Source organism: Danio rerio, chromosome 9 (genome assembly GCF_049306965.1).
Source record: "Danio rerio strain Tuebingen ecotype United States chromosome 9, GRCz12tu, whole genome shotgun sequence".
In the NCBI taxonomy this organism is placed as follows: Eukaryota; Metazoa; Chordata; class Actinopteri; order Cypriniformes; family Danionidae; genus Danio; species Danio rerio.
In genome coordinates, this window is record NC_133184.1 from 8,807,246 (window position 1) to 8,834,542 (window position 27,297).

At 36.8% G+C, this 27,297-nt stretch overlaps 2 protein-coding genes across 9 annotated transcripts in view; one reads left to right on the top strand and one right to left on the bottom strand.

The window, feature by feature from the left end:
• col4a1 (collagen, type IV, alpha 1) overlaps positions 1-9,157 on the bottom strand; it is a 100,121-nt gene extending 90,964 nt beyond the window's left edge. The window contains exon 1 of the mRNA XM_688948.11: positions 8,954-9,157. Coding sequence (XP_694040.5) covers positions 8,954-9,022 — 69 coding nt within the window. The 5' untranslated portion in view covers positions 9,023-9,157. The remainder of the gene's footprint in view (positions 1-8,953) is intronic.
• Positions 9,158-9,266: 109 nt separating this feature from the next.
• col4a2 (collagen, type IV, alpha 2) overlaps positions 9,267-27,297 on the top strand; it is a 154,275-nt gene continuing 136,244 nt past the window's right edge. For all 8 annotated transcript variants that reach the window (XR_011016782.2, XR_012385159.1, XR_012385161.1 and 5 more), the window contains exons 1-3: positions 9,267-9,415; positions 9,839-9,950; positions 10,033-10,084. Coding sequence is in view for 1 of the 8 variants with exons in the window: in XM_068223547.2 (XP_068079648.2) it covers positions 9,910-9,950; positions 10,033-10,084 (93 nt within the window). In the remaining 7 variants the exon portion in view is untranslated. The remainder of the gene's footprint in view (positions 9,416-9,838; positions 9,951-10,032; positions 10,085-27,297) is intronic.

A 27,297-nucleotide genomic window follows, 5' to 3' on the forward strand; every position in this document is an offset into this window, starting at 1 on the left:
TATCTGATTTTGAATGAGTGAAGGAGGTGAGTATATATAGTGTGTGGTGATTGTAGGTGCAGGTGCGGGTAATCAGTAATCAGGTGATTGTTAACAGGTTTAATGAGTAGTGGATGGTGATGGAGAGTGGTGATTGGAGCTGCAGGAACGAGCCGAGGGTGAGACAGCTGCTAGTATTTTTTCAACATTACTAGCCACTTACCACTTTCACTAGCCACAATTTTGTAGTTGGGGACATTATATTTTAAATACATAAATTTGACTTTGGCATGTTAAAATGACTTGATTTACATTTTGTGTTATTTCCATATGCCTCATTTACCTTTTGTGTGTTGTGTATGACCTTGCTTAATGAGCATGAGCTGGTTTCATTGCTGCACCGCAATTAGTTTTTATTTCACTTGACTTTTTAGGGCTCAACACTACGGATTCAAGCTGCGGTCACACTAGAGTTTGTGTGTGCGAAATTCTGTCGTGTAGAGCTGTGAAAAGGGGCGGGAACAAGATTATTAGACATAAAAAAAAAAGTGAGCGATTGCTCCATGTTTTAAATTTCTGTCCAGACATGTCATATTTTCATCCTCGATTGGTCTCATGCAGTCTAGTGATGCGATTTCGCAGATCAGAGTTCACCAAGTTTGAACTTTGCACCGCAGCAACAAGTGAAATTTTACGCATGACACAGCGTTTCCGGTCTGATGCATTTGCATGCGTATGAATGGAAGTCAATGGGAGGAAAAGCCCAGTGTGACCGCAGCTTTAGTTTTTTTTTTCTCTAGCCACACCAAAAACATAAATACATAAATAAAAATTAAATAATTCTTAGCCCAAAACTGTAAGCAAAATAAAGCAAGTGACAAACATACTGTGTGTTATAATGAAAGAATGATCACGTGAAAGGTTAAAGCGATAGCAACCTGCTGCTTACAAAAAGACCTTTAAAAAAATCTGGAGCTCTTGATAGCAGCAGGACTGTGGGTGCACGAGTGTCGCCTTTTGTCCAGTATATTTTAAAGAGAACCAATCCCACCAGTTGCATTTCCAGGCATGGATTCTTTGTGCAAGGAACCATTTCTTTTTCAAACTTTTAAGCACTTGCACGTATCACCTGAAATCAGCCTTGACACTGAAGCCCTCGTCAGTGTGTCAGGATTAAGCTGCGGTCACACTTGACTTTTCTCCCAATAGACTTCCATTCATAAGCACGCGAATGTGTCAGACCGGAAACGCAGGGTCATGCGTCAAGTTCTGCAGGTTGCTGCGGTGCAAAGTTCAAGCTTGGTGAACTTTGACCTGCATAAATGCACCACTTGACTGCACGAGACCAATCAGGGATCAAAACATGACCTCTCTGAACAGAAATTTAAAACATGGAATTGCACGCTTTATAATGTCAAATAATCTTGTTTAATCCCACCCCTTTTCGCAGCGCCGTACGACAGAATTTCGCACACACAAACTCTAGTGTAACCACAGCTTTACCTGTGTCGGGTGATCATCCTCTGATTCGGTATTCACTTGCTTTCTTTTGCTCACGTGAACACAGTAATTATTGTTATCTCTCACCCTGGCCCCTCATTGGCCATTTTTATTGTTGAACTCTGCTTTTTAAGAAAACCACAGTTTCAAAATTATCTTCAACCAGTCAAAGTGGCCAGTGTGAATGATTAGCTGCGTCCCACATCGCATACTTATGCACTATTCCACGCCATTTTGTAGTACAAATAGTGTAAGTAGTGTGTTCACACTGAAAACTTTAAAAATAATAAGTGCACTTTAATTACCCGGATGATGCACTCATTTATCCGGTAAAATGAAGTGTGGAATCTTCAGTGTGGACACTTTACGCACTCAACGACCGCAGGTTTGCTCACGTAGCGGAAGGGGCGGAGCTATCGGGCGCACATGTTGGATAACTTTATTTATAGCAAAATTCTCCTACGAGAGTGATTATAGCACCTCCCGATGGTGAATGCGGTTATACTCACGGCAGGTATTATTTGATAATTCGGTCGTTTATTTCACTGATTTTGCAACCGTCAAACACCATTAGGGAAATGGTTTGAATTTCCGCTTAGTAAAAAAAAAACATTAGTGTGCCGTTTGGGACGACACTACATACACATACTATCCTGTTCAGTATGTGAGTGCAAAAGTACATAGTGCATGATTGCATAGTGTATTGTGTGCCATTTGGGACGCAGCTAGTGTCTAACCCACAGCAACTGAATTCTATCCGCATTTAGTGGGTGTTAATGTCAAGAACTGCCTACAATGTATGTAAACCACCTTGATGTCAAAATGGCATCTAATTGACAACCTAACATTGGTGTCAATTAAAACAAATCAGTGATGCCTATAATCACTTACAAATAAAAATCTAAAACCATTTTAATTCGAAGAGTTGGAAGATGCAAAAAATTAATATAGTATTTGCTGATCATATAGCATTACAAGCAATTTACAAGCATTTTTTTTTTTTAAATCCAGATGTTTTTGACCATGCAAACCATAGGTTTTTCAGGGTTTTTTAACACAATCACAAGGGTTAATTTACAGAAATACTGAACTGGATGGCAGTCTTACTGAACAAGACAATGTGGGTAGGTGCAAACTGGTCCTCCAATTATTTTTTTCAGGGTGTGTCTTTCACGCGCTGTGGTTTTAGAGGTATTGCACTTATCGGTTAAGTTTACTGAGTTCACCTTCATTTACTTTGGCTGTTTTCTGCACTGCACTCAAGAGGGGGAATCTAATCTGTGCTTGCTTTAATGAAATGAGTTAACTACAGGAAGAGTGCTTGGGGCAGTCCCACTAATCTGATATGAACTGGAGACACGTGAGACCATGAGAATCACAACTGATAAACAAGCTTCTAAAAACATACTGTGGTATTTAACTAAGACTCACCAGTCTTCCATTAATGCATAAATAAAGATTTTTTTTTAAATAAACAAGTAATGAATGGTTTGTCTGTTCTGCTTAAACACACATATATAATACACTGCCTGTCCAAAAAGAAAACATACACTAATATTTCATTGGACTGCCTTTACCGTTGATTATTCACATTTCACAATAGTCCCGAGGATGTTTCTGGAGACCGCGAATTATGTAGCCAGAGGTACGTATGGCTGCATTTCATTTTTTTAGAGCGCTATGGGGCGGTATGACATCGTTCCACTTACCAGCTGTCTGATTACCTTCGTGTGAAGGGCTTTCCCCACTGCATACAGTTTGTCCAGTTAGCTTGTCGTCTACATCAGGAAACTTGAGACACAGAGAGGAGTTGACCACAACGACGATGACAGGGTTAGAGTCAAGGGAAGAGCGGTTCCAGAAATCAGATAAGACAAAAACAGAATCCAAAAAATAAAATGAACAGGGTGAGAATATGGTAAAATCCGAAAACGTAGTAAAAATCAAACAAGGGCTTTTCTTTTTCTGGATGGCTCTTGTAAATCGTTAGTTGGGTTTAGGGAAGTAAGTGGGTAGGCGGGTCAATCGATAAAATTGGTTGGGTTTAGGAAAGGAGGAGGTTGGGTCAGTCGCTTGGCCCGTCGCCCAGTTAATCATTCAGTCAGTCAGACAGGCGGTCGGTTGACAGCGGCCTCTGGTGGGTTTACGCGAGAACAGCTTGGGGGTGAATGGCACTCACGATAGACATTTGAGATTTGAAAAAGTGCACACAGCTGCCTCTTGTGGATTCGCGAAAACAAAAACTGCAAAAATATGTACCTCCCGGGACGTATTTTGCGGTCTCCAGAAACGTCCATGGGACTACGTTTTCAGAATGTGTTTGCCTGGGTTTGTTCAATCTGCTTCTTCAAATATTACAACAGTTCATTTTCATCAAGAATCGCGTTCATTTTAAGTCAAGATCTTGTATTGACGATGGAAGAGACGGATCACTACGCAATGTCAGTGCTTTTCCAGCACATCCCAAAGATTCTCAATAGGGTTAAGTTCTGGACTCTCTGGTGGCCAGTTCTTGCGTAAAGATTGTCTCATGCTCCCTTATCCACTCTTTCACAATCTAAGACTGATGAATCTTGGCATTGTCATCTTTAAATATGCCTATTGACTTTAAATTGACCATTGGGAAGAAAAAATCTAAAGTAAAATAAATCATTATTTGGGCACATCATGTTTCAGAACCTACGTAGACCTGACTGACTGCAGCATCTCCAGACTGTAACATCTTTTGTTTGTTAGGCTCTAGGCATAATGGGTGCATCACATCATCTGCCTCTCTTTTTACCCTGGTGCATCCAGTGCTCTGGAACACACAGTAGGTCTCACACCTGCTTAATAGTCTGTACTAGGCTTGAACACCTTGATTGGTTTGATCAGCTGTGTTTAATTAGGGTTGGAGCAAAACTGCAGAGCTCCGGCCCTCCAGGAATTGAGTTTGAGACCTATGCTCTGAAACCATGTAAATCAGGATTTGTTAGACCACATGACCTTCTTCCATTGCTCCAGAGTCCATTTTTTATGCTCCCTAACAAACAGAAGTTTGTTTTTACACAATTAGCTTCAATGATGTGCTTTTCTTAAGGCTACACAGCTGTTCAGTTCAAATTCCATGAGTTACCTTCACATTTAGCAAGAGGAAATGCTCTTATTTCCACAGTTTAACATAGCCTAAGTTATACTGAGGCTATGTTTATTTTTAATTCACCAGACCTTTACATGAACACAGATTTTTTTCTGACCACATTTCTTCCTTAAAGATGATGGTTGCCCATTATACTTATACTTAAGACTAATCAGTTTGTTTAGTTAAATTTAGGTGGTGACTTTTTTAGGACATGCAATGAATAATCATTTCAATTTGTTTGTTAGGAATATTCTTCACCTCTTTTTTGCAAGTATCAGCCTGGTGAAACTGCTGAAAGAGTGACTGTTCCGAAAGCACATCTTTAGTCCTCATGAACATTTCGTTTTACCAAATATTTAGACGCCCAAGAGAAAAAACAAACACATGATTTATGATGAACCACACTCACATGCCACCAATGTTGCAAGGGTTTGGGGTGGATTCTGCAATACACACTAGTTCTTTTCCATCCATTTTACAGAACAATCCATGTACATTGATCGAGCTCAGAATCACGTTCACATTTCTAGTTGTTCTAGTTCACTTTTGAATGTGTATTTTTGGAGAGATTGGCATGACTTATTTGTTTACTAGAAAAACTAACTTGATTTAACAGAATTTCCAGATTTTTTTTTTCTATTGACATTCCTTCAAAGCAAGGCAACAGCAACAAATGGGTACACCTTTTGGTGTGTCACAGACAATACAGAGTAAAACTTGTTGTTCACGGGTTTATGTTATTATAGTTGTTATAACAGTGTTCACAAACCTGACTTTTATACCACTCGCAAATGGCATCAATTACCCAACAGCGCTGAGGTGACAGAGAGGCAGCTGTGAGTGGCAAATTATGGCTGTTTCACTGGAAAGTGACAAGAGATTACGAATTCACACACTTTCAGAGACAATTCATGTGGAGGTCAACATCCACTGCACTTTTACGAATAGCAAATAACAATATTGCGAATAATAAAATAATTCCATCAATGATAAATCCAACTAAGCAATTGTGTGTTTAATAGACATCGAATAGATATCTAAACGTTGACAGCTTGGCTAAAACAAGGCTAAATTTGTCATTTCAGTGAAATCCTCATAGATATCTAAGAATAGCCCAAAACCAGACTAGAAGTCAAATAGACAGATTAGACAGACTTTATACGTGTAGTCATTCATTTCTGTTTAGTTGATGACTAGTCTAGTTTTGGCCTATTCTTAGACGTCTATTAGATTTTTACTGACAGCCCTAATTAAGCCTTGATTTAGCCAAGATGACTATGTTTAGACGTCTATTAAAACTTCTTTTAAAAAACAAAAAAAATGACATCTACGTATCAGACATTTAAATAAGGCATTGACTAAAGCAGAGATATATCTGTGACTTTTATATTTTACATGTTTTAGATTATTTTAAATTTTTATTTTGGGGGTGGTGGACACATGAAGTGATTATTTATTTATTCTGTATTGTTTAATTTAATTTTTGTTTTTTGTGTGTGTGTTCTGTTATGAAATGATGACTCTTGACTGCAAACCAAATTTACCTTCGGGTATAAATAAAGTAACCTAACCTAAATCTATCAATCCATCATTTCATCCCTCCATCCCCATGCATCCATCCCTCCATCTATCTGTCCATCCGTCCGTCCATCCGTCCATCCGTCCATCCATCCATTCATCCATCCATCCATCCATCCATCCCTCCATGCATCCGTCCCTCCCTCCATCCGTCCATCCATCCATCCATCCATCCACTTGTGTTTAGAAGAAGATTGCAAAGTATAACCATTTAAAATGATAATTAATTAGCATTTTGTAATTCATAAAAATGGTATTTTAATAAATAAATATACACAAACTAATTGTTACAATGTTAGTGTGTGTCTTCTGTAAATCATGTGAAAAAAATGACGATAATCGTATTTCCTGTCAGATATTTACAAAAAATATGTAAAAATAGAATATTTATTTCTAAAATAAATAAATAGCTTGCTCGCAGTTTTGTAATTCATCAACATTTATTTTCTTCTATTCTAGGGCATTTGTTAGCTTTACTGTACTTTGAAAACAGAAATTAGTCAATACTCTTCAGACAGATATGCTCCTGCAGATATCTGCAACATCGAGAGGAGTTTATTTAGTCAGTTGATAAGCCTGCATGCATTCATGAATTCCACCAAACTGCCAAATGTAACACTTTTTTTTTAAATCAATCATGGTCACAATAAATCACTCCGTTAGGTTTTAGATCACCCAAACACCTGTCACCTCCCGAAACCTCGCTCTGCACGTGCTCCTCACTAAAACCCCGCCCTCAGCAACTCCACCAAATAAAAACACACAACCAGTAAAGTGCTCTCAAACTAATGCATCTATAACAACTATGTGCAGGAGAAAACATCGATTTCATTCTTAGTTTTGGGATAAAAATGTAGTGAGACTCATTCAGTTATACTGGATTCTTCATTTAAACAAATGGAAAACAAAGTCCAGATGGTTACGGATAAGTTTACACAAGTTTTGTGTTAACCATAGCAATGTGCAAGCAAGCGTACAACACTCTGAATGAGAAGCCAAGGTTGTCTGCTGTTTTAGCCACAGAAAAAGGCAGGCATGCCCTGCAAGAAACATTACCTAAGCTAAAATAAAATGTTTAAATTAGTATTTATAAAACAGTAGGTGAACAGTATCCGGATGACTTAGTGCTCAAACGATAGATTATTTACTTGGAGAGGATTTATGAATGGAAGCAAAGCAATGGAACTGATGCCATAGGTCACATGGCAGTAATAGCATGACGAATGCCAGTTCAGATTACATACATACTATCATTATTCATATTAAGGCTCCACAATATATATCAATACCACAATATGCAAATGTACTCATATTTTGACATGCAATTTGTGGGGTCATCGCAAAATTTAACCCTAAAAGATTTTCATTTGGCAGTGCTTTTTAAGACTGTGCTAGATTTCAAGTGAACTTAAAACAAGAACTTATAAAGTTTGAAGCTTTAATACCAATTAATTGTTTAATTGTTTTACAATGAAGACTACACGGTGCTATTTTATGAATGATTATTGAATTTATATACCTCAGATCTGTTAGATTTCACAGTAATAATATAAATCATGGTTTACTTCATTCGCATGTTTGTTTGATTTTATTCAGCTATTCTTGTGATTTGTTTCTTATATTTTATGCAGATTCCCTATTACAATTTCAAGCTATCTAAAATGATAAACTGGTTCCAAATAGAATCATAAGTTGTGAAAATCAAGTTATAAATTGAGAAATTATATAATAGTATAAACTATAATATAGATCACAGGCAAAAAAAATATTTTGCAATGACATTTTCCCCCAAAATCATACAAAATTTCCCCCAATTCATACTATGAAGAATCTAATTATTGTGAAGTAAGCTTTGAAACAAACGTGGCACCAATTAGTGGCCTTTACATGCGCTATGACACACACAGTTGTTCATACAAGAGGGAAATAGTTCGAAATCCTAATTTTTATGCCTTTCATAATCATCAGAAACAGATCAGATGCACGTGTTTGTGTTCTATTGGATGTTTGCTACATTGTTGCATGGTGCTGATTATTGTATATTATTTTACTTTTATAACATTACTGAAACAATTTTTTCCAGTCCCTGATGTAATTAGTTTTATCATTATTTAGCTTCAGTCAAGAAAATAAATTACTTTGAAATTCAACATAGAGGGTGGGGGTGGGGGGTGAAGGAGTAATACAACCCCCAGATGAGACCAAAGAGGAGTGGCACATTTAAGCCAAGAGAAAAGCCACAGAAGAAATGCACAATATACCAAGATTAATGTGAGCATCATAAGTGAGTTCAACAGGCAATCCAGTCAAATTCCAGACTATAGCTTAGATTAATTTACCTAATTAACAATTAAAAACAATGCAAATATATATATATATATATATATATATATATATATATATATATATATATATATATATATATATATATATAGTTGTCATGTTATAGATTGCATGAAGCATATTTAAAGCACAGAATTCATTTTAGTTGCAGACAACTTTAGGACGTGATATCAGCAGATTTGCTTTGAAGAAGTACTTAGCTTTTAGTGTGAATTTCTGTCGAAGTATACACTTAATATGCATTCCAGTCTTCAACTTTATTAACATTAAGTAGAACTTGAGTTCCAGCAAGTCGCGCGCAAGTTGTACGCACTTATCTGTGCGCGCGACTTGCGCCTCAAGAGCGTATAACGGAACTTTAATGTCCGAAACTGCGACATTTGTAAAAGAAATATATAGTTGATCATAACTTAGTTTTCCCGTTACACTTACCTTAGCTGTACTCTCGTCTATGCTCAAGAAGACTGCGAGGAGAAAAACAGTGACACATGGAAGCCGCATCTTCACACCAATGAATAATGTTGTCCAAAAGGACACGCTGATGACGGATTCTTCTCCGTTTCAAGCAATTTTCGCCTTCCTTCTTCCCGAGCTTAAACTATACGTTTGTCTGCATCTTTGCCCTAAACGTTATGTGGCTGTTGTTGAAAGTAAAGTCTTGTAGAAGAGCCCACCACACCCCCGTCAAACCACGACCACCCATCAATACGCACTGACACAACCCTGTTTAGAACAACTATCACTCGCATTTCAACATTGTTAGGAGAAGTTTGAGTCTCGGAGATCTGTATTTCCTCTTTTAAAAGCTTTTGCAAGGTGGATTTTAGGTGAGACTATCAACTTTCCTGAGGCGTGAACGCGGAGCGCGTGCTACTGGAAGAGTGCGAGATCTAGGTAAACTCAAACCGTCACTTCGCTGCAAGAAATAGCACAAAATATCGCGTTTAAATGTCTGATAATGTTATCAAACGCGATCAAATAGTAACCAAATGGTCTGTTTGAAGTCGTTTGACACATTAGCAGAGTGTGTCATGTTAGGGTAACATGTTAGCTTGTTTTTGTTTGCTTGGTAAACTGGTTTTAATATTGATCGGTGTATGTACGCAGTCAGTTCGAGAATAAAATAAGTATATTCTTGGGTCATTACGGTATTTTAAGCTAATGGAAGGTTGGAATATCTAGTTACCATGTTTAAAACACATCTAAAAAAACTAGTTGGATATTTCAGCTACTTGATGCAAACATGCAGTGCTTAATACATTGTCCATATGGGCTTTAAACTGCAAGCACTAACTTAAGCCAATTTGTAACCTACAGATCATTGAGTATGCAGTAACAGGACACTGGCATTTGGGCTGAAGGAGAGATTTCATCTGTTTTAGGCTCGCATGGAGGGTGAGAATCATCTGCAGCACTGGAACACATTAAGGTAAATCCTGTTGTTTGCTACTTTGTTGTAGAACACACACGTTTGCACACATATTAATGCACATTTTTTTCTCATATTGCAGGTGTTTTCTGTTGTGTCTTGTAGTCCTTATCCTTACGACAGATGTCAACGCAGTAAGTGTGCATTTATTTTACTGTATAAATTGTGGAAGATTAAATCCAAAGATTAAACTGTGATTTGTGCTTCATTTATGGTGCAAGACACTTTAACCAAACCCCTTCAGATGAGTGGGAGTGTCCTTGTTTGTATTACAAGTTCCTCATGTGCAATTCACAAGTGCAGTGATCTTCCCATGGGCATATTGCTTCAATTAAAAGACATGCACAAGGCTTAAATGCGACCATTTGACACTGGTGAAGTCCCACATCAATTAGGTATGGTTTGTTAGTGGTAAAATAACCAACTGGTGTCCCACAGTGAATGGTTTGAGGTTAATGAAGAAAATGTGTTCAGAGTCTGTGAGTGGCTATGAGTTAATACTCACAAACTGACACTTAATAGTAAAACAATTGTCTGTTTGAAAGCAAAAGTAAGATATTAATTATACTGTGTAAATGTGTGCTTATTTACTTTTTGTCATTGGTGCCCCTTTTAACCGATGCTCATTTGAAAACATTGAGATGAATAATGGTGCCTTAGGGTGAAATGTTCATTAACTGCATTCAAGCAAGCTTCTACTGTTTCCATAAAGAGGTCACATTGCAAAGTTTCATGATATATTCTACAAGTGATCTTTGACAGAGCAAGAAAGTTTCTATGGTATTATATATATATATATATATATATATATATATATATATATATATATATATATATATATATATATATTTTTTTTTTTTTTTTTTTTTTTTTTTTACATCTGGAGAATCTCTTATTTATTTTACAATTTTTAAAAAGGATTTATGAGGTCAGTATTGAGCAACTCCTACGTTATGGATGTGCAGTTTGCAGTAATAAATCAAAACTTAAATTCACAGAGTATATGTTGATATTATATTGAAACATCTGTTTATTTACCAAATCTACTAACCACAGAATTGTGAGATCAGAAACGTATTCTGTAAAAATGTGTAATATTTTAAATGAGGGAAATAATCATGCGTTATGGATGTGTACAAATAATGCTAATAAAAATTATAAGAGTTGGCTCTATGTTAAAAAAAAAAGATTTATTTTATTTAACATTTTTGCATTTATGAGGAAAAAGCTTCATTATGGATATGACATCTCTTCATTATACTGTAGATGTGACAGATGTGAAATTGCCACTCGTGTGACTTTGGTAAATCAAATATAATTGTTTGAAAACATTGACAGAGATGTTTATAAGTGCTTTTACAATACTGTGAAATACAAGCCTACACAAACTTAGAAAGGGTTTTGCTATTTTGGTTAATTTTTTATCATGGCAAGGTTGACATTTGCATGGAATTGCTCATTATTTTTCTGAACCACTGTTGTCCAGATGCATGCCAAATTACCTAACTTGCACTCTTAACCTAATTACCATTTTTACAGATGCTAGGACACATTTCTCAAAACTTACTGTAGGTCATGTTTTCAAAACTTTTCACACAGTGAGCACAACAGAAGTCTATTTGGGCTAAACTGAGGATCAATTATCATTGTTTTGGCACAAAATGTATTTAATGGCTACAACTCTCAAATTTCATCAATTCTTTTTTTCACTCAGACACAACAACTGCCAAAAATCTTTGTACGTACAGGACATTTTGCACGTGCTTACATACTGTTTTCAAAACTGTTAAACTTATGTTCAAAACAAACATAATGCAAAACTAAATAAGACAGCAAAATTTAATAGCAATATTTTATTGAAACATATTTCAAATCTAAAAATGCTGTTTAACCAGCAAGATTAGCATCATCATTGTATATCAGTGGATGTGTGTATACAAATTCTCGTATTTTGGAATTACTTAGTGGAAAAAAAATAAACATAAATAAACAACATAAAAATATTGATGAATTCTGCATCATGTCTGATTCATTCCAGTAACATATATTGCTATTATAAACAGAGTTGTGTCCTTGTTTTACACAAGAAAACACTGGGTAATGCTACATGTTGGTAGTGTTTTTTAGATCATTGTTTTGTGGGTGACAAAGTGTGTCTTTTGGCTGTCAAACTTTGCTAGTGTTCTGGAAAAATGGGTTTATTTGAGACCTGAATAATGTGTTTTGGTAGTTGTAGTGTATTTTGAATGTGAAATGGACTGCTTTGCCAAGCTGAAAGTCGTTTAGGAGAATTGAGTGAAGAGTTTTGTGTCCTAGCGTCTGTAAAAACTGTAACCTAGTTAAGCTTTTAAATTTCTCTTTAAACTGAATATCAGTATCTTGCAAAATAGCTTGTAAAATATTATGTACTGTCATCATGGCAAAGACAAAATAAATTAGTTATTAGAAATAACTAATATGTTGTTTTTAAAAATGTGTGTAAAATATTCACTGCTTTATTCAGTATGTAATAGTATTTGAAATACTTTCTGTCTTTTTATTAATATTATGTGCACTTTTTATCAATTTACTGATTTCTTTGAGGGGATGATCAATGAGCAAGTGTATGTATTTGCTTTTTATAATCATGTGAAATGTAACATTGTGAAATCAGTTTACAAATTAAAATCCAAAGAGTCAAAGGAAACAAGAGAACAGGAGCTTTTGTTTCTGCTTGGATAACCATATCTACACATAATGCTGGGAGTTTTGATAAGCTGGCATGGAGATAGCTAATTTTATTGGCTGTTTGAACACATGAGTATTTGCACTTCCAAAGCAGTTGGGTCAAATGCATTTTAATCTACCTCTGAAAGTTGTCAAAAGTTGATAGGCTCAAAACATTTCAGACAACAAACCTGCTTTTAGGGTTGTCCATTTGCGATCAGGTGAAATCAATAAAAAAACAGAGCTCAAGTTCAATCAAAAAAGTACAAAAATGGAGGGTATTTAGTATCGTGTATTGGCTGTTGATTGGATTTTTAGATGTGGGCAGTGCTTGTAAAAGAGGTGACAGATGAATGAGAGCTTGTAGAGATGGAGTTAAAAGTTAGGAGTGGTCCTGGATGCATAACTAGAGGAAAATGTTGATCTTGTAATGCCATTTTTTATTAATCTCAAAAACCCGAAAAGTTAATCTTAAAAGCCAACATATTATATGTTTATTGGAACACATATATGGTTATTTTGGGTACACTGAAAAAAGTGTTGCATGCAGAACTGTTGCAAACAATTTATTTGTGTTGAATTTAAACAAACAAATTAAATTTAATAATGTTCAACTTAATTTGCTTGTTTAAATTCAACCCAAATAAATTGTTTACAACCCCTTAACGTAAAAAAAAAAATTGTAAATTCAAGGAATCATCTTTGAGTAATTATTTTCAGTGTAGCTCTCATCATACCTACAGTAGGTTATCCACCTGATTATCCCCATACTCATTGTTATTGTTGTTTACGCAGATTAATATTGGATGGAATAGTTGTGTTTTACCTTGGGCAGGAGTGTCCATATGTGTTATGATGAGTGTCCCAACTCTTCTTACAGTCTGGGGATGGTTTCAGCATGAGAACATCTTTCTTTTCCTGATGCACATGCTGCATCTCACCAGCAGCTAACACAGCAAGTTCAAAAGACCTGATAGTTTTCCAGCTGCCTGTAAAAGCTCCTTCAGCTCTAGATCTAGCTTTAGTATGCATTTTTGCACCTTGTTTATTATTATTTATTTATTTATTTCTTTATTTATTTATTTATTTTCCCAGAAATGGGTTGCGGCTGGAAGGGCATCCGCTACGTAAAAACGTGGTGGATAAGTTGGAGGTTCATTCCGCTGTGGCGACCCCAGATTAACAAAGGGACTAAGCAGACAAGAAAATGAATGAATTTTTATTTTTATTATTATTATTATTATTATTATTATTATTTATTATTATTATTATTATTATTATTATTATTATTAATAATGCATACTGTATAAGACAGTGGTATAATGCCATAATTGCACTGACATGGCTGAAACATGTCAATCTTAACCTATAATTAAATATATTGAAAACACATATTACATTTAAGCTATTTGCATGATTTTCTACTTCACTTTGCTCTCGGTGTATTCAGTCTGGTCCACTGTAAGTTTATGTGATGACAGAAATTAAACACATGCTCACTGGAAATGTGGGCTTCAGCCTACATTTGTTTTTGTGAAACTGCACTGTGAAACATATGTTTGGCTACAGAATTCTATGTAAAATGAACGCTACAGAACTATTTGGTTCCCTTTCACATTAATGATATATACAGAGACATATCAACAAATAAAGTATTTTTCTCATGCAGTTCTTTGCACAAAACAAAGTAAATACCACAAAACAGCTTAATTGTGTCTTTGATTTGTAATCAAATGTTTGCCTCACCTGTCTATCTCCATATTTACATACGATTTATAACGTGGTCAGTTTGCGCAGTAGCTCAATTTGTACAGTGCAGTACTTGCAGTAGTGTAAGGTAACAAATTACAAATACTCAAATTTCTTTAACTGAGTAGTTTGTCTCAAGTTTGTCAATTGTAACTTACTAAATAGTACTTTTACTTTCTCTTGAGTACAGTTTTAGTCCACTACATAATGTCACGTTTTCACACACATGCTCAAATTGCACGCAAACCCATCAGCGTATTACTCAATACTCACTACTCTTGAGTACTTTAAAAGAGCTATTTTTACTTCTGTTTAAAGTGATATTTACAACAGACACTTTTACTCGCACTACATTTTTGGGCAAGTATAGTGATCCCTCGCTATAAGCAGTTCACTTTTTGCGGCCTCGCAGTTTTGCTGACTTTTTTCATGTAATTTGATATGCTTTTATTCTACAGCGCATTGTGTTCTGTCTCCTGATTAGCGCATTGTGTTCTGCGTCCTGACTGGCTGTAGGCCACTTTCAATCAATCTCCTCCTTGACATGTCTCCTATATAGTACAGAATGCTTTCAGCTTGCCAAATTTACATACATCTTCAATCACTAGCAGTGTGACTCTGAAGTGCTGTACTGTATGTTTGCAAGTTTACTCCCCACAATGTCGACGAAACGTTCTGTGTAGTCAAATGCACCTGCGGTAGTACCCAAAAGGCAGAGTTGCTAACCATTGCACAAAAATTTGAACTTCTGGACATGCTAACGGAAGGTAGAAGTTACGTGGCTGTAGCTCGCCATTACGGAATAAATAAATGAAGATCAAATTGTTTTGATCTTTGGTTTCATTCTATAATACTGGACTTATTTGTCTACCAAGTTTTGAACTTTGAGAGTGTTTAAGCAAGAGAGAAAAGTGTGAAAATGTAAATGCCTGTCTAAGAAAAGTGTATAAGATGTGTAGTGAGGGGTTTTACAGCCTTAAAACATCTATAATAACAATATTAAAGATTAAAGCAGACTACTTTGCAGATTTCACCTATTGCGCGTTATTTTTAGAACGTAACTCCTGCGAATAACGGGAAACAACTGTAATGTTACTTTTACTTGAGTATGATTATTCAGTACTCTTTCCACCTTTCGGATGAGACGTTAAACCGAGGTCCTGACTTTCTGTGGTTGTTAAAAATCCCAGGATGTCCTTTCGAAAAAGAGTAGGGATTTAACCCTGGCATCCTGGCCAAATCTGCCCACTGGCATCTGCCCATCATGGCCTTCTAACCCTCCCCATATCATAATTGGCTTCATCACTGTCTCCTCTTCACCAATCAGCTGGTGTGTGGTGTGCGGTCTGGCGCAAAATGGCTGCAGTCGCGTCATCCAGGTGGATGCTGCACACTGGTGGTGGATGAGGAGATTCCCCCAAATTGTTTAAAGCGCTTTGCGTGCCCAGAAAAGCGCTATATAAATGTAAGGAATTATTATTATTATTAATTATTATTACCTTGTGATGCAGAACACTCAAGTTTGAGTCTGGTTAAGCAAGGTTCCACAAAGCTAAAAGCACTGTAAAATCAAAGTTCATGTGATCGCAGTGAAGGACGTGTATCTAAAGCTGAACATAACCAAACACACCATATTTAAGTTTTGCAAAAAAAAAAAAAAATGTAAATTAAATAAAATGATGGGTTATTTCCAATGAGTCTGAGTGTCAGAAAACCCACTAAAAATAAGATGATAAAAACTGCACAGAGCCATGGAAACAGAGCAGTGACAAACTATTTGGAAGAAAGTATAAAAGTATTTATTATTATTATTATTATTATTAATAAAAAGACTCTTTGAATTTGGGTTAGCCACCCTGATAAGGACAACATGTGCTTTGCGAAAGAGCTTGTGGAGTGCCGATAGCTCCCTCTACGACTACTGTTGGTTTTAATATCATAAGCTTTTTTTTCAAAGTTAACTGATTTCTCTGAAAAGAAGAAGAAACCTCCTTGTCTTAAGCTTTATCAGATTTTGTGCCTCCCTGATCAGAAACTTGTGACAGGGGTAGGCTGAGGCTGTGCATTAAACAGTTACAAGGAGTGTAGTGATTTCAGGTTTCAGGCCGAGATATTTTTAGACAGGCAATGATCCTTCCTACAGCATATGGTTATTGTAGGGCAGTAAAGACTATATGGTGCCCGATGAAGATGAAGATCCTTAACAGCTTTGCGCAAAAATTGCCCACATTAATGCAATGTAAATATATGCAGTCATAAACACACAGTCTTTTTGCAATCCGAGACCAAATAAGCAATCTTTCAAAATTAACCAGAAAGGTTCTATTGCATTATTTCATACAATTGTTAAATTGTTTTCTGATATCTACATAGAATGCACATGGCTTAGGTAAGTGCAGACATTCTCCAGAAATGGTTTTACGTGTCCATTTACAAACGTTTGAATTTGGTCATTGAATGAAATGGTCTGTTTTTACATTTTACGTAAGGCAGTGTTAATTTTAACAGCACAATTTTGATTTAGTTTTAGTCTTTTGACTAAAATTCCATAAAAAAATTTATCATTTTTTTTATTTAGAAGACTTTTTAGTTTTAGGGTTTTTTTACACCTGTGAATCGATTCAGTTGTTCTGAAACAGAGATTACAAATGTTACATTGTTGCTCTTTGCTCTTGGAGCGGTTCGCTTTCACACTGCAAAGTTTCTAATCGGACCAAAAGAGCTAAAACAAGTCACGTGTGAGTAAACTCTCCTTACATTGGTCACAGTGTCAGGGTTTATTTTGCAGCGTCCCGCTAAGCTGTCAGGAGAGGTGGTGGTTTGGTGGTGATTGACAGGGTGCGTGCGCGCGATGTGTCTGAGGAGAGACGCGGTGGGGAGGGGTGAGAAGGGTGCGCGACGATGCCTATTTGAGGACCTGGAGGGAGACGCGAGATTACCGGGAGATCATCACTCGTTTGTGGCCATCCGGAGACTCGCGAAACTTCCCACCCCACTCATAATTCTCTCTTCATATAGCCGTATGCTTATTACATATCCATAAAACACAGTGATACAACCGCGCTCGGATCGGATCGCTTTCTCACTACAATCGAACCGCTCCAGGGTTCGTTTCAATCGAGCCGAGACCACCTCATTCAATCGATCTCGGAGCGATTACTTTGGCGCGGAACAGAGTGCGATTGCCCTGTTCACATATGCCAAACGAACCGCGCTAACTGGGCAAAGAGATACGTTCCGAAACAAAGGTGTGAAAGCACCCTTAGTCTAGTTTCAGTCGACTAAGAGTTCTTCCACACTTGGTTCATTGCCTGGACCAGTACCCAAGTTCGATTGTACCCTTCTTGCCACCTTCTCGGTTGGTTTGTGCTCACACTGTCTTTTTTTCCTTCTGAACCCTGGAACGATTGCGTCATCAAGCTGCTTTTGTGTGTACCGATGTTGCTAGGTTTATGGACACAAAAGTAAAGTGACAAAATGGAAAGACGTACTCACATCACGGTCTTTCTGCTTTTACTAAATCTTTTGGTCTTGGACATACAGAAAGCAACTCGCGTCTGTCTGCCGCAAAAATATTAAAAACTTTCCAAACGTCACGCGATGTCTGCAGAAGCTGTTTTTGGAATAAACATGAAGACACACACACATGAATGAATGTAATGAAAACTAAAGTTTGTTGGCGGTTCACTTCTGTTATTTGGTACAATTGCATTCACACCAGAAGTGAACCAGACCAGAGTTTGCGCGATACGTACCTGAGTTCTAGCTAAACACTAGTTAAACGTACCACACTTTGACATCAAACAAACCCGGGTATGGACCAAAAGTGCTACTATGAAAGCACCCTAAATCTACTCAAGATTTAGTTGACTAAATATATATTTGATTTTAATTTAAGTGTGATTCAATTAAAATATTGTATACATTTATTTACACAAAATATTATAACTTAAAATTAAATAAGTTAATTATAAGCATCATTACAATATAGCCTTTCCATTTAAGACCAAAAATTAGAAATGCATTGTTTATTTATATCATTAGTAATATCTAAAATTATGTGTTGCTAATCAATTCACATGTAGCCTACCAAAATGAAAAAGTAATGTTTATTTTATTTTTGTTTTATTTTTTATATTTATTATTTATACAGAGTGGTAAACTACTAATCTTTTATTCAGTCTGTTGAACAGTTTCAAGCCATTAAATCTTTCATAAAGCTTAAAATAGTTATAGTCCACTTTGCAATGTCAGTCTACCAAGCTTTACTCTCGTAGTTTAAGTTACAGTAGTTGGTGCTTAGCTATAGCACAGATTAAATAAGTAGAGTAATGACATTTGACTGGCAAATAATATGCGTTACATATAAACCATGCCTCAATCGTCTGGTTTTTATTAGTCAACAAAAATGTCAGCATATTTTTATTATAGTTGTCGTTATCATCACTTAATTTTTATTTAGTTTTCGTCCAGTTTTGGTAGAAGCTTGTTTGTCATGAAAATTATTATTAAAATTATTATTTAAATTGGATGTCATGGAGGTGCAGTGGGTAGCACTATCACCTTAAAGCAAGAAGGTCGCTGGTTCGCGCCCCTGCTGGGTCAGTTGGCATTTCTGTGTGGAGTTTGCATGTTCTTCCCGTGTTCGAGTAGTTTTCCTCCGGGTGCTCCGGTTTCCTCCACAGTTCAAAAGCATGCAGTCCAGGTAAATTGGGTAAGCTAAATTGTCCGTAGTGTATGAGTGTGAATGAGTGTGTATGGACGTTTCCCAGAGATAGGTTGCATCTGGAAGGCCATCCGCTGCTTAAAACATATGGATAAGTTTTCAGTTCATTCCGCTGTGACTAATGTTTGTAAAGAAAAGTAAAAGTATGTGAAAAAAGTTAGTGTGTCACATTGTCCCAGCTGCCACATTTTTTGACAACTTTTCAAAAATAACTGCGTTATAAATATATATTGTTTTTACGCACTGCATGCAATTGAACTATGACATTTATTTAGAATTCCTTCATCCATTTATGGACAGAGGAAATGCATGTGGTCACAGGGTGATCCCTGAGGTCGTGCATGAGTATAAGAGCGCACGTGAAGTTAGTGTGTGCTCTCTGCACCGGTTTCAATGGGCGGACCAGCACCGAAAGATGTCTGTCGGCGATAAGGACAGGAAAAACACTGCTACATCGCCTGCCAAAATAATCTGCTCAGTCAAAAAAGCAAAACAATTGGGGGAAAATCTATTGTGTCCGATTAGATGGATCAAGGCAGGATGTCAAATTGTTCTGAGGGGAAGACCTGCTCTGAGGAGCTCTCAGCCTGTGCAAACGCCGCAAAGAGCCTTTTGACATATTTGTGAAGTGTAGATTTCGCAACGGATGTACATGCTTTAGATGCACTCAAATGCATCTGTGTGAGTAACTGGCTGTAAGTTGACCTACATTGATGGAGCAGTTTCCACCAACGAATTGTAGTGGCTCCACCCACGTCCTGTGTCAAATAGTGACCCTCCTGACCTTAGGCTGGTATGAAGATTGTATTTTGTGTGAAATGTCTCTAAAGCGGTGAAGCAGTGGCGCAGTAGGTAGTGCTGTCGCCTCACAGCAAGAAGGTGGCTGGGTCGCTGGTTCGAGCCTCGGCTCAGTTGGTGTTTCTGTGTGGAGTTTGCATGTTCTCCTGTGTTCGCGTGGGTTTCCCCCGGGTGCTCCGGTTTCCCCCACAGTCCAAAGACATGAGGTACAGGTTAATTGGGTAGGCTAAATTGTCCGTAGTGTATAAGTGTAAATGTGTGTGTGGATGTTTCCCAGAGATGGGTTGCGGCTGGAAGGGCATCCGCTGCATAAAAAACTTGCTGGATAAGTTGGCGGTTCATTCCGCTGTGGCAACCCCGGATTAATAAAGGGACTAAGCCGACAAGAAAATGAATGAATGATGTCTCTAAAGCTGGGGAAAAGCAGCACACACATTGTCAGAAGGCTTGGGTATATTTTATTTTAAAGGGAAAGGTCACCCAAAAATGAAAATTTACTCATTCTTGTGTGGTTTCAACCCTTTGTGAGTTTCTTTCTGTTCTGTTGAACAAAAAATAATGTATGTAACAAAAGTTTTAGGTCACAAGAAGCTTACATGTTTTATATAATATACAATTTATTACTCACATGTGTGCATTTCTATGTATGTGCATATTTTTGCATTACTTTTATAATAGTATTAACATTGTTTCTTACAGGTCCCATAAAGTTATAATAAAGGTTTTTAGATGTTATTATCAGTATTGTTAGTTTTTAAGATATCTATAAGCTAGTGCGCACCAAAACAGTGGCAAAATTTGCGTTTAGAAGATATAAAACCAATAAAACCAGAAGATATAAAACCTATCACTTTTAAGGCTTAATAGTATGTCAATTCCTCCTAAATGGATCAACTTTTTTTTTTTTCATGTCACCTCATAATTTAGTTTCTCATAAAATCATGACCAATCAAATGCACTCACATATCCGACATGTCCCGCCCCCTTTAAGATGCTTCACATTTGATGCACTTGAGCTTAACTACTCTCACTGGTAGAGCAGTAATGAAACAAAACATTATTGGCGTTTTTTTTTTTTTTTTTAAACGGGGATAAGCTCCTCTATGGGCTCTATTTTAACAATCTAGGCGCAAAGTTTAAATCGCAGGGTGCAAAAGCATTAAGGGCCTGTCCGATTCCACTTTTGCTATTTTAGGGACGGAAAAATAGGATTTGCTCTGCGGAGCATTGACTAACAGGGTTATGCTTATTCTCTTTATAGGTTATGGGTTTGTTTTGAGAATAAGCCAATCAGAGTCTCATCTCCCAATCTATTAAAGAGTCAGTTGCATCACGCCATGGCACATTTGCTATTTACATGGCAGACTTTGTAAGTGGAAAAACTGAACGCTTCACTAGTGACAAAACAATTAAACAGACCATCTGCAGCACAAGGATAAATAGTGAGCCTCCTCCAATCGGCCTTTACTTTCACTTTCTCTTTCTCTCTTTTCTGAATAAGGAAACGTGGTTGTAGGCTACGCACAGACATCCATTAGCCTTAGATTTGTTTCAAATCAATTTCAGTTCTAATTTCCAGCAAACGAATAAATGAACAAAAATAGGGAAGTGTGCTCAAACAGTTATATCCAAACACACATGCTATGCCCCATGTGGTTTAAAACCTGACAGGTGGACAAAACACTTGTTTTTAATAAAAACAAATATAAATATGCACTCATATTTATATTATGACGACTTATGCCTAATTGCTGTACATCATGTATGTTTTAAGCAATGTGTAAGCAAGGCACGCAACTAGCTGCACTGGGCTTTAGACCCTCTTTCAGCTGGTCTATTGCACAGTCTATTTTAGTTCCTGAAAATAGCAACGCACCAACAATGCACCTTAACACACCTCTTTTCTAGACCGAAACACCCATGAGTCCACAAAGTTGTGCAAATGGATTTGCTATTTAAACAGCATGGTGGAAAACGGGAAAATTAAGGTTGCGTTGGTCTGAAAATAGCAACATGTTGGAGCAAACATATCTTGTGCCTTATTGCACCGAGTGTATGATTGGGCCTCATGTCTCTTCCTCGCTTCATGTTTTAGTAGAGATTACGTCAGACATCAAATAAAAAAGTGCACATTTTAAAGAACTTCACGGGGCCTTTAAAGAAAATACAAAGTTGCATTTCTAAACACTGGCAGCAGATTGTTTTACCAGTTAAACTCCGCGGTAGCGGGTCTGTGACCCCATCGAATTTCGCTTTAAGATTTAAAGGGCTAGCATTGCACTAGACCCCCTTAAGTGGTTTTGTTTGAAAGTGTAGAAACTATATTTTATGCACATATGCATCACTTTGGGTTTTATTCCACTGTACAAAAGTTATTTACACCTAAATACACAGTATTTGCATACCCGAGCTGGGTATTGAACATTGGTTCATATTCATATTTTTCATATGGTTCGTATATGACACATGTACAAGTTTTAGCTGAAATGAAAGCTCTTCCCGGGGCTCATACATTTCTAGCATTCTTTTTACTGAAATATATTCACATATCAAACAGTTGTTGAATAAATCCCGGAGTTTCCATGGCCATAGGTGAAAACAATAGATTTAACATCAACAAGCAGCCCCGGATAGCACAGACAGCTGTCATCTCTTACATTATGCTGTGCGCTTTAGGGCCATTTCTCCTCTGTTTTTTTGAGGTGATGTGCATGAGTAATCCTTTTATATGTCTAACGTGGTCCAAACACATTTAATTATGTATGACAAAATAAAAGAATAGTGAAATATGAAAACAATTCCTGTGGCTTGTAAAGCACCTCTCATCAGTTGGAATACAATAATTTTTGCATAGATTATGGTAGAGACATTTAAAAAAAAATTCCTATGATTACAGACATCTGTAGGAACCACAAAAATTAATTACAGCACCCTAGACCCCACAGAACCTAAAAGGTACACTTTCAAATTTGAGTTTATAAAAAAAATACAAAATACTTTTTTGGTGCTTATTATAACACTGACAACATATACAGTTATTTTAAACACTTTCAAAAGTGTTTTATGAAAATTTTAAGGGTTTTCTTTAAAATGATATCAAATTTTTGCATTTACACCTCTGCATGTATATTTGGGAAGCTTTTAGATTTGGGTTGGCAAAATCCTGGCGGAAATCCCAAAATAGCTCTGGAGTTTAAAAGGTTAAAATTCCTTAATTCATTCATTTTCTTTTCGGCTTAGTCCCTTTGTTAATTTAGGGGTCGCCACATCGGAATGAACCTCCAACTTATGGACAATATAGCCAACCCAATTCACCTGTACCGCATGTCTTTACACTGTGGGGGAAACACACGCAAACGCGGGGAGAGCATGTAAACTTCACACAGAAACGCCAACTGACCCAGCTGAGGCTCGAACTTGCGACCTTCTTGCTGTGAGGCGACAGCTCTACCTTCCGCGCCACTGAGTCGTCTTGCACTTTAAAATGTCTACTATATTACATTTTATTGTAACACTTTATTTTAAGTATCACCATTTAATATGGCTTATTGCCTGCCTATTATTATTATATTAATTGTTCATTAGCATTTATAAAGTATGATCTTTTATATATCCCTTATCCTACCTAATACCCAACTACTATATTACTAACTATTAAGAAGAAGCCAATTAGCAGTTTATTGAGCTAAAAGTCTTAGTTATTGGTTTGTTAATAGTTTGAATTTTACATTAAAATAAAGTCCCCATTTTTATCAATCAAAACAGTTTTGGAATATTCATCAAATATGACTTTAAAAAGTATATTCATATATCAAAAAAATATATCATTTTTAATTATGGAGTATATATCTTTTTTGTAATAAACACATGTAATAAGTGTCTACACTTATTTTTCAAAAAGGAAAGTGTTTTCGTAACCAAATTAAGACATTAAGACTTACAGTGGTTTACTTTGCACTTTACTCTCAATAGTGCAGCTGTCCTAGGAATGTTAAGATTATTTTCACTACCACTTCATCGTTTCCGGCTTACTCTCATTCCCTTGTTTATCAAAATTGTGAATGTTTGTTGATTGCTACATGATGACCTTGTCTAGAACTTATAGTGTGTTGAAACGCAACTGATCTGAGTTTTCATACAACACTAAACGAATAAGTCCTGCATTGAGGCTAAATATTTACACTACATTCTCCATTATCCTTACTTTTGCTTGTAGATTGTCTCTGCATATGTTCTCATTCAGGGCCCTGAAGCATCTCATGAGAGAAAACCTCCTTGTTTTAGTGTAATGCTGTGAGCACATACTAAATGTTCCTGCTTTAGTGACTCAGTGTTTCTACAGAACTTGCCTGTGGTATTATAGTTCCAGTAAACACTGTGGTACTGTGAGATTTGCTTTTAAAAAGCTACTGAGAACATAGCAACTTTTTTCATGAAAAAAGTTATTGGTACAGTCGGTATAAAGAATATGGCCTAAAACACTTTTAACTGAGTAGCCTATTCAATGCATATTATGCAAGTAGATTTTTTATAGCATTGGCATTCAGTAAAACTAAACTAAGAATGCCACGGATTGTAATGTTCATTGCATAAGAGACAGCGTTGGAAGACTTTGCACTAATACCACTGCATTTGTGTTTGCATGTCTGATCAGAAACCATTGGTAACAAGTTGAGGAGAATAGGCAAGTTCCATGGTATAACAAAAATAATTTCTTTCAATTGCATGTCAGAATCAAAATACTTAAAGACACGTTATTGCCACCAGGAAGGCTTTTTGATCAAAACACATTTTCTCAATTTGCAACAAAATAGTCCCTGCAAAAAAATACAAAAAAAAAACACTGCTGAATATTTCAAGTCAGTTGGAAATCTCTTATATATAGGTGACACTTTAAGTCAATTTAATTTGAGGCACTAAATCTGTTTTCTGTGACCTCATTACATAGGCGGGATAACAATTTGTACTGTTAGAGTGTACTCACTTTATGTACGTATAGTTTCCTTGAACTGGGCAGAAGCACGCTTGCCCCCTCTTCTGAACATTGCATTCGCGCCTGTGCACGCTCACATCATCGATGATGCTCTGTTCAATAAGAAGCGCTCTCGCTCAGCACAGTGGAGATTTATTTAGTCATATCGTTTTAGTCGTTTGATATGCAGTGACGCAGTCAAATATTTCGCCGAACAGATCAGCCACTTTTGACGCTCATAAACAATCGTAAAGTCCTTGTGCTGCAGGAATTAGGAGTTTTACTGAAGGTGCAGCTGTGGTGCAGTGAGGGGTTTGCAACTTTAATAATCTACAACAGTTCGCATTCATTGAACAGTAAGAATGATTAATTAATTCATGGAAACACTTCCTTAAAAGTCACGTCTCGTCTTCAGTTTTGGGCTCAGGCACGCTTTGAACTCAGACTGCAAGCGTACCACTTGTGCCCAAGTGAACCGCTCTCTGGCACACCTCTTCCAACAGGGCCAGGGCTGGCCAACTGAACCATGCCTAAGCCCGATTCAGAGAACTTATACTTCTCAAACGATCTGGGAAATGGGCCTGGGCATGGTTCGGATAGCATAGCGTGAGTGAACCCTTAGACATTAGCAAACATGACAACAACATATGTAAAGGTTTATTTACTTGATCTTTTTTTCAAATGGGAATCATATAATTACACTATATACAATACCTGACAAAGTCTTGTTGTTGATCCCAGTTGTAAGAGCAACAAATAATAACTTGACTTCTAAATGATCATTTGGAAAAGTGGCAGAAGGTAGATTTATCTGAACTGCATCCCAATTATCACAAATACTGCACAAGACCTATTGAAACCCACACGGACCCAAGATTCTCACAGTTTGGTGAAGGAAAAATCATGGTTTGAGGTTATATTAAGTATGGGGCATGCAAGAGATCTGCTGAGTGGATGGCAACATCAACAGCCTGAGGTATCAAGACATTTGTGCTCCCCATTACAAACTACAGGAGGGGGCAAATTCTTCAGCAGGATAGCACTCCTTCTCATACTTCAGCCTCGGCATCAAAGTTCCTGAAAGCAAAGAAGGTCAAGATGCTCTAGGATTGGCCAGCCAAGTCACCAGACAAGAACATTATTGAGATGAAGGAGGAGGCATTGAAGATGAGTCCAATGAGTCTTGATGAACTCTGGGAGTCCTGCAAGAAAGCTTTCTTTGCCCTTCCAGATGACTTTATTAATAAGTGATTTGAGTCATTGCAGAGATGTAAGGATGCAGTCCTCCAAGCTCATGGGAGTCATACACAATTTTAATTCTTTTTCCACTGCATCGTGACTTTATACTCTATACTATACATTATTTATGTTAAGTGACAAGACTTTTGTCTAAGCAAAGTCAGACCTTTCTGTCCTAATTAAATAATAAAAAATCAAAACATGATCATATTTTATTTAGGTAATATAAGCATAATCTAGAGGCCTTTAACTTTCATATAAGCCACTTCTGATATCAAATGATGAACTAGAAGTCAAGTTATTATTTGTTGTTCTTAAAACTTAGGTAGGAGACAAGACTTTTGTCAGGTAGTTTATAGTGTATAATGCATACCTCAGGCAGCCAAAATCAACATGCAAGATACATTTTTAACTTTAGCTTTTTTTATTTGTTATCACCTGTATTCTGTGTATAGAGAGTGGTGGTACTAAGCTAGCAAGGCAACTGCTTTGGGACACTAAAGGGGCAGCAATGACTGCCCTGGTTACCTGGTGTGACTCAAAGGTAAACCCAGTGCAATTGTTCATGAGATCACATGCTGGTTCGTCCCAGGTGGCATTTTACTGATCCTAGTTTGTCGCATATTGTACTCATGAAAACAATGTCGTTTCTTGGAAGTAGAGCAAAGTAGCTGTTGCCGACTGCTCTTCCTGACCCTTTGTGTTCACCAGCACTGAAGAAAAAAAAATCTCCTCATAACTGGTCCAATGACCAGAAAAATTAACAATTAAACAATAAATAAACATGTTGTATACATATATAGTGCGGGTTTCCTTCTGGTGCTCCGGTTTCCCACACAAAGGCATGCGCTATAGAATAAAGTGAATGGATTAAACTAAATTGGCCATAGTGTATGAGTGTGTGCAAATGAGTGTTTCCCAGTACTGGGTTGCAGCTGGAAGGGGATCCGCTGCATAAAACATATGCTGTCATAGTTGGGGGTTCATTCCACTGTGGTGACCTCTGAAATAGAGACTAAGCCGAAAGAAAATGAATGAATGAATAAATGTATGCACATAAACAATACATCAAAGAATGCATTTTTTTTTTACAAATGTTAAACCACAAATACAATATAATTCCAAATTAATACACGGTTCTAAATACTAGTCACAAT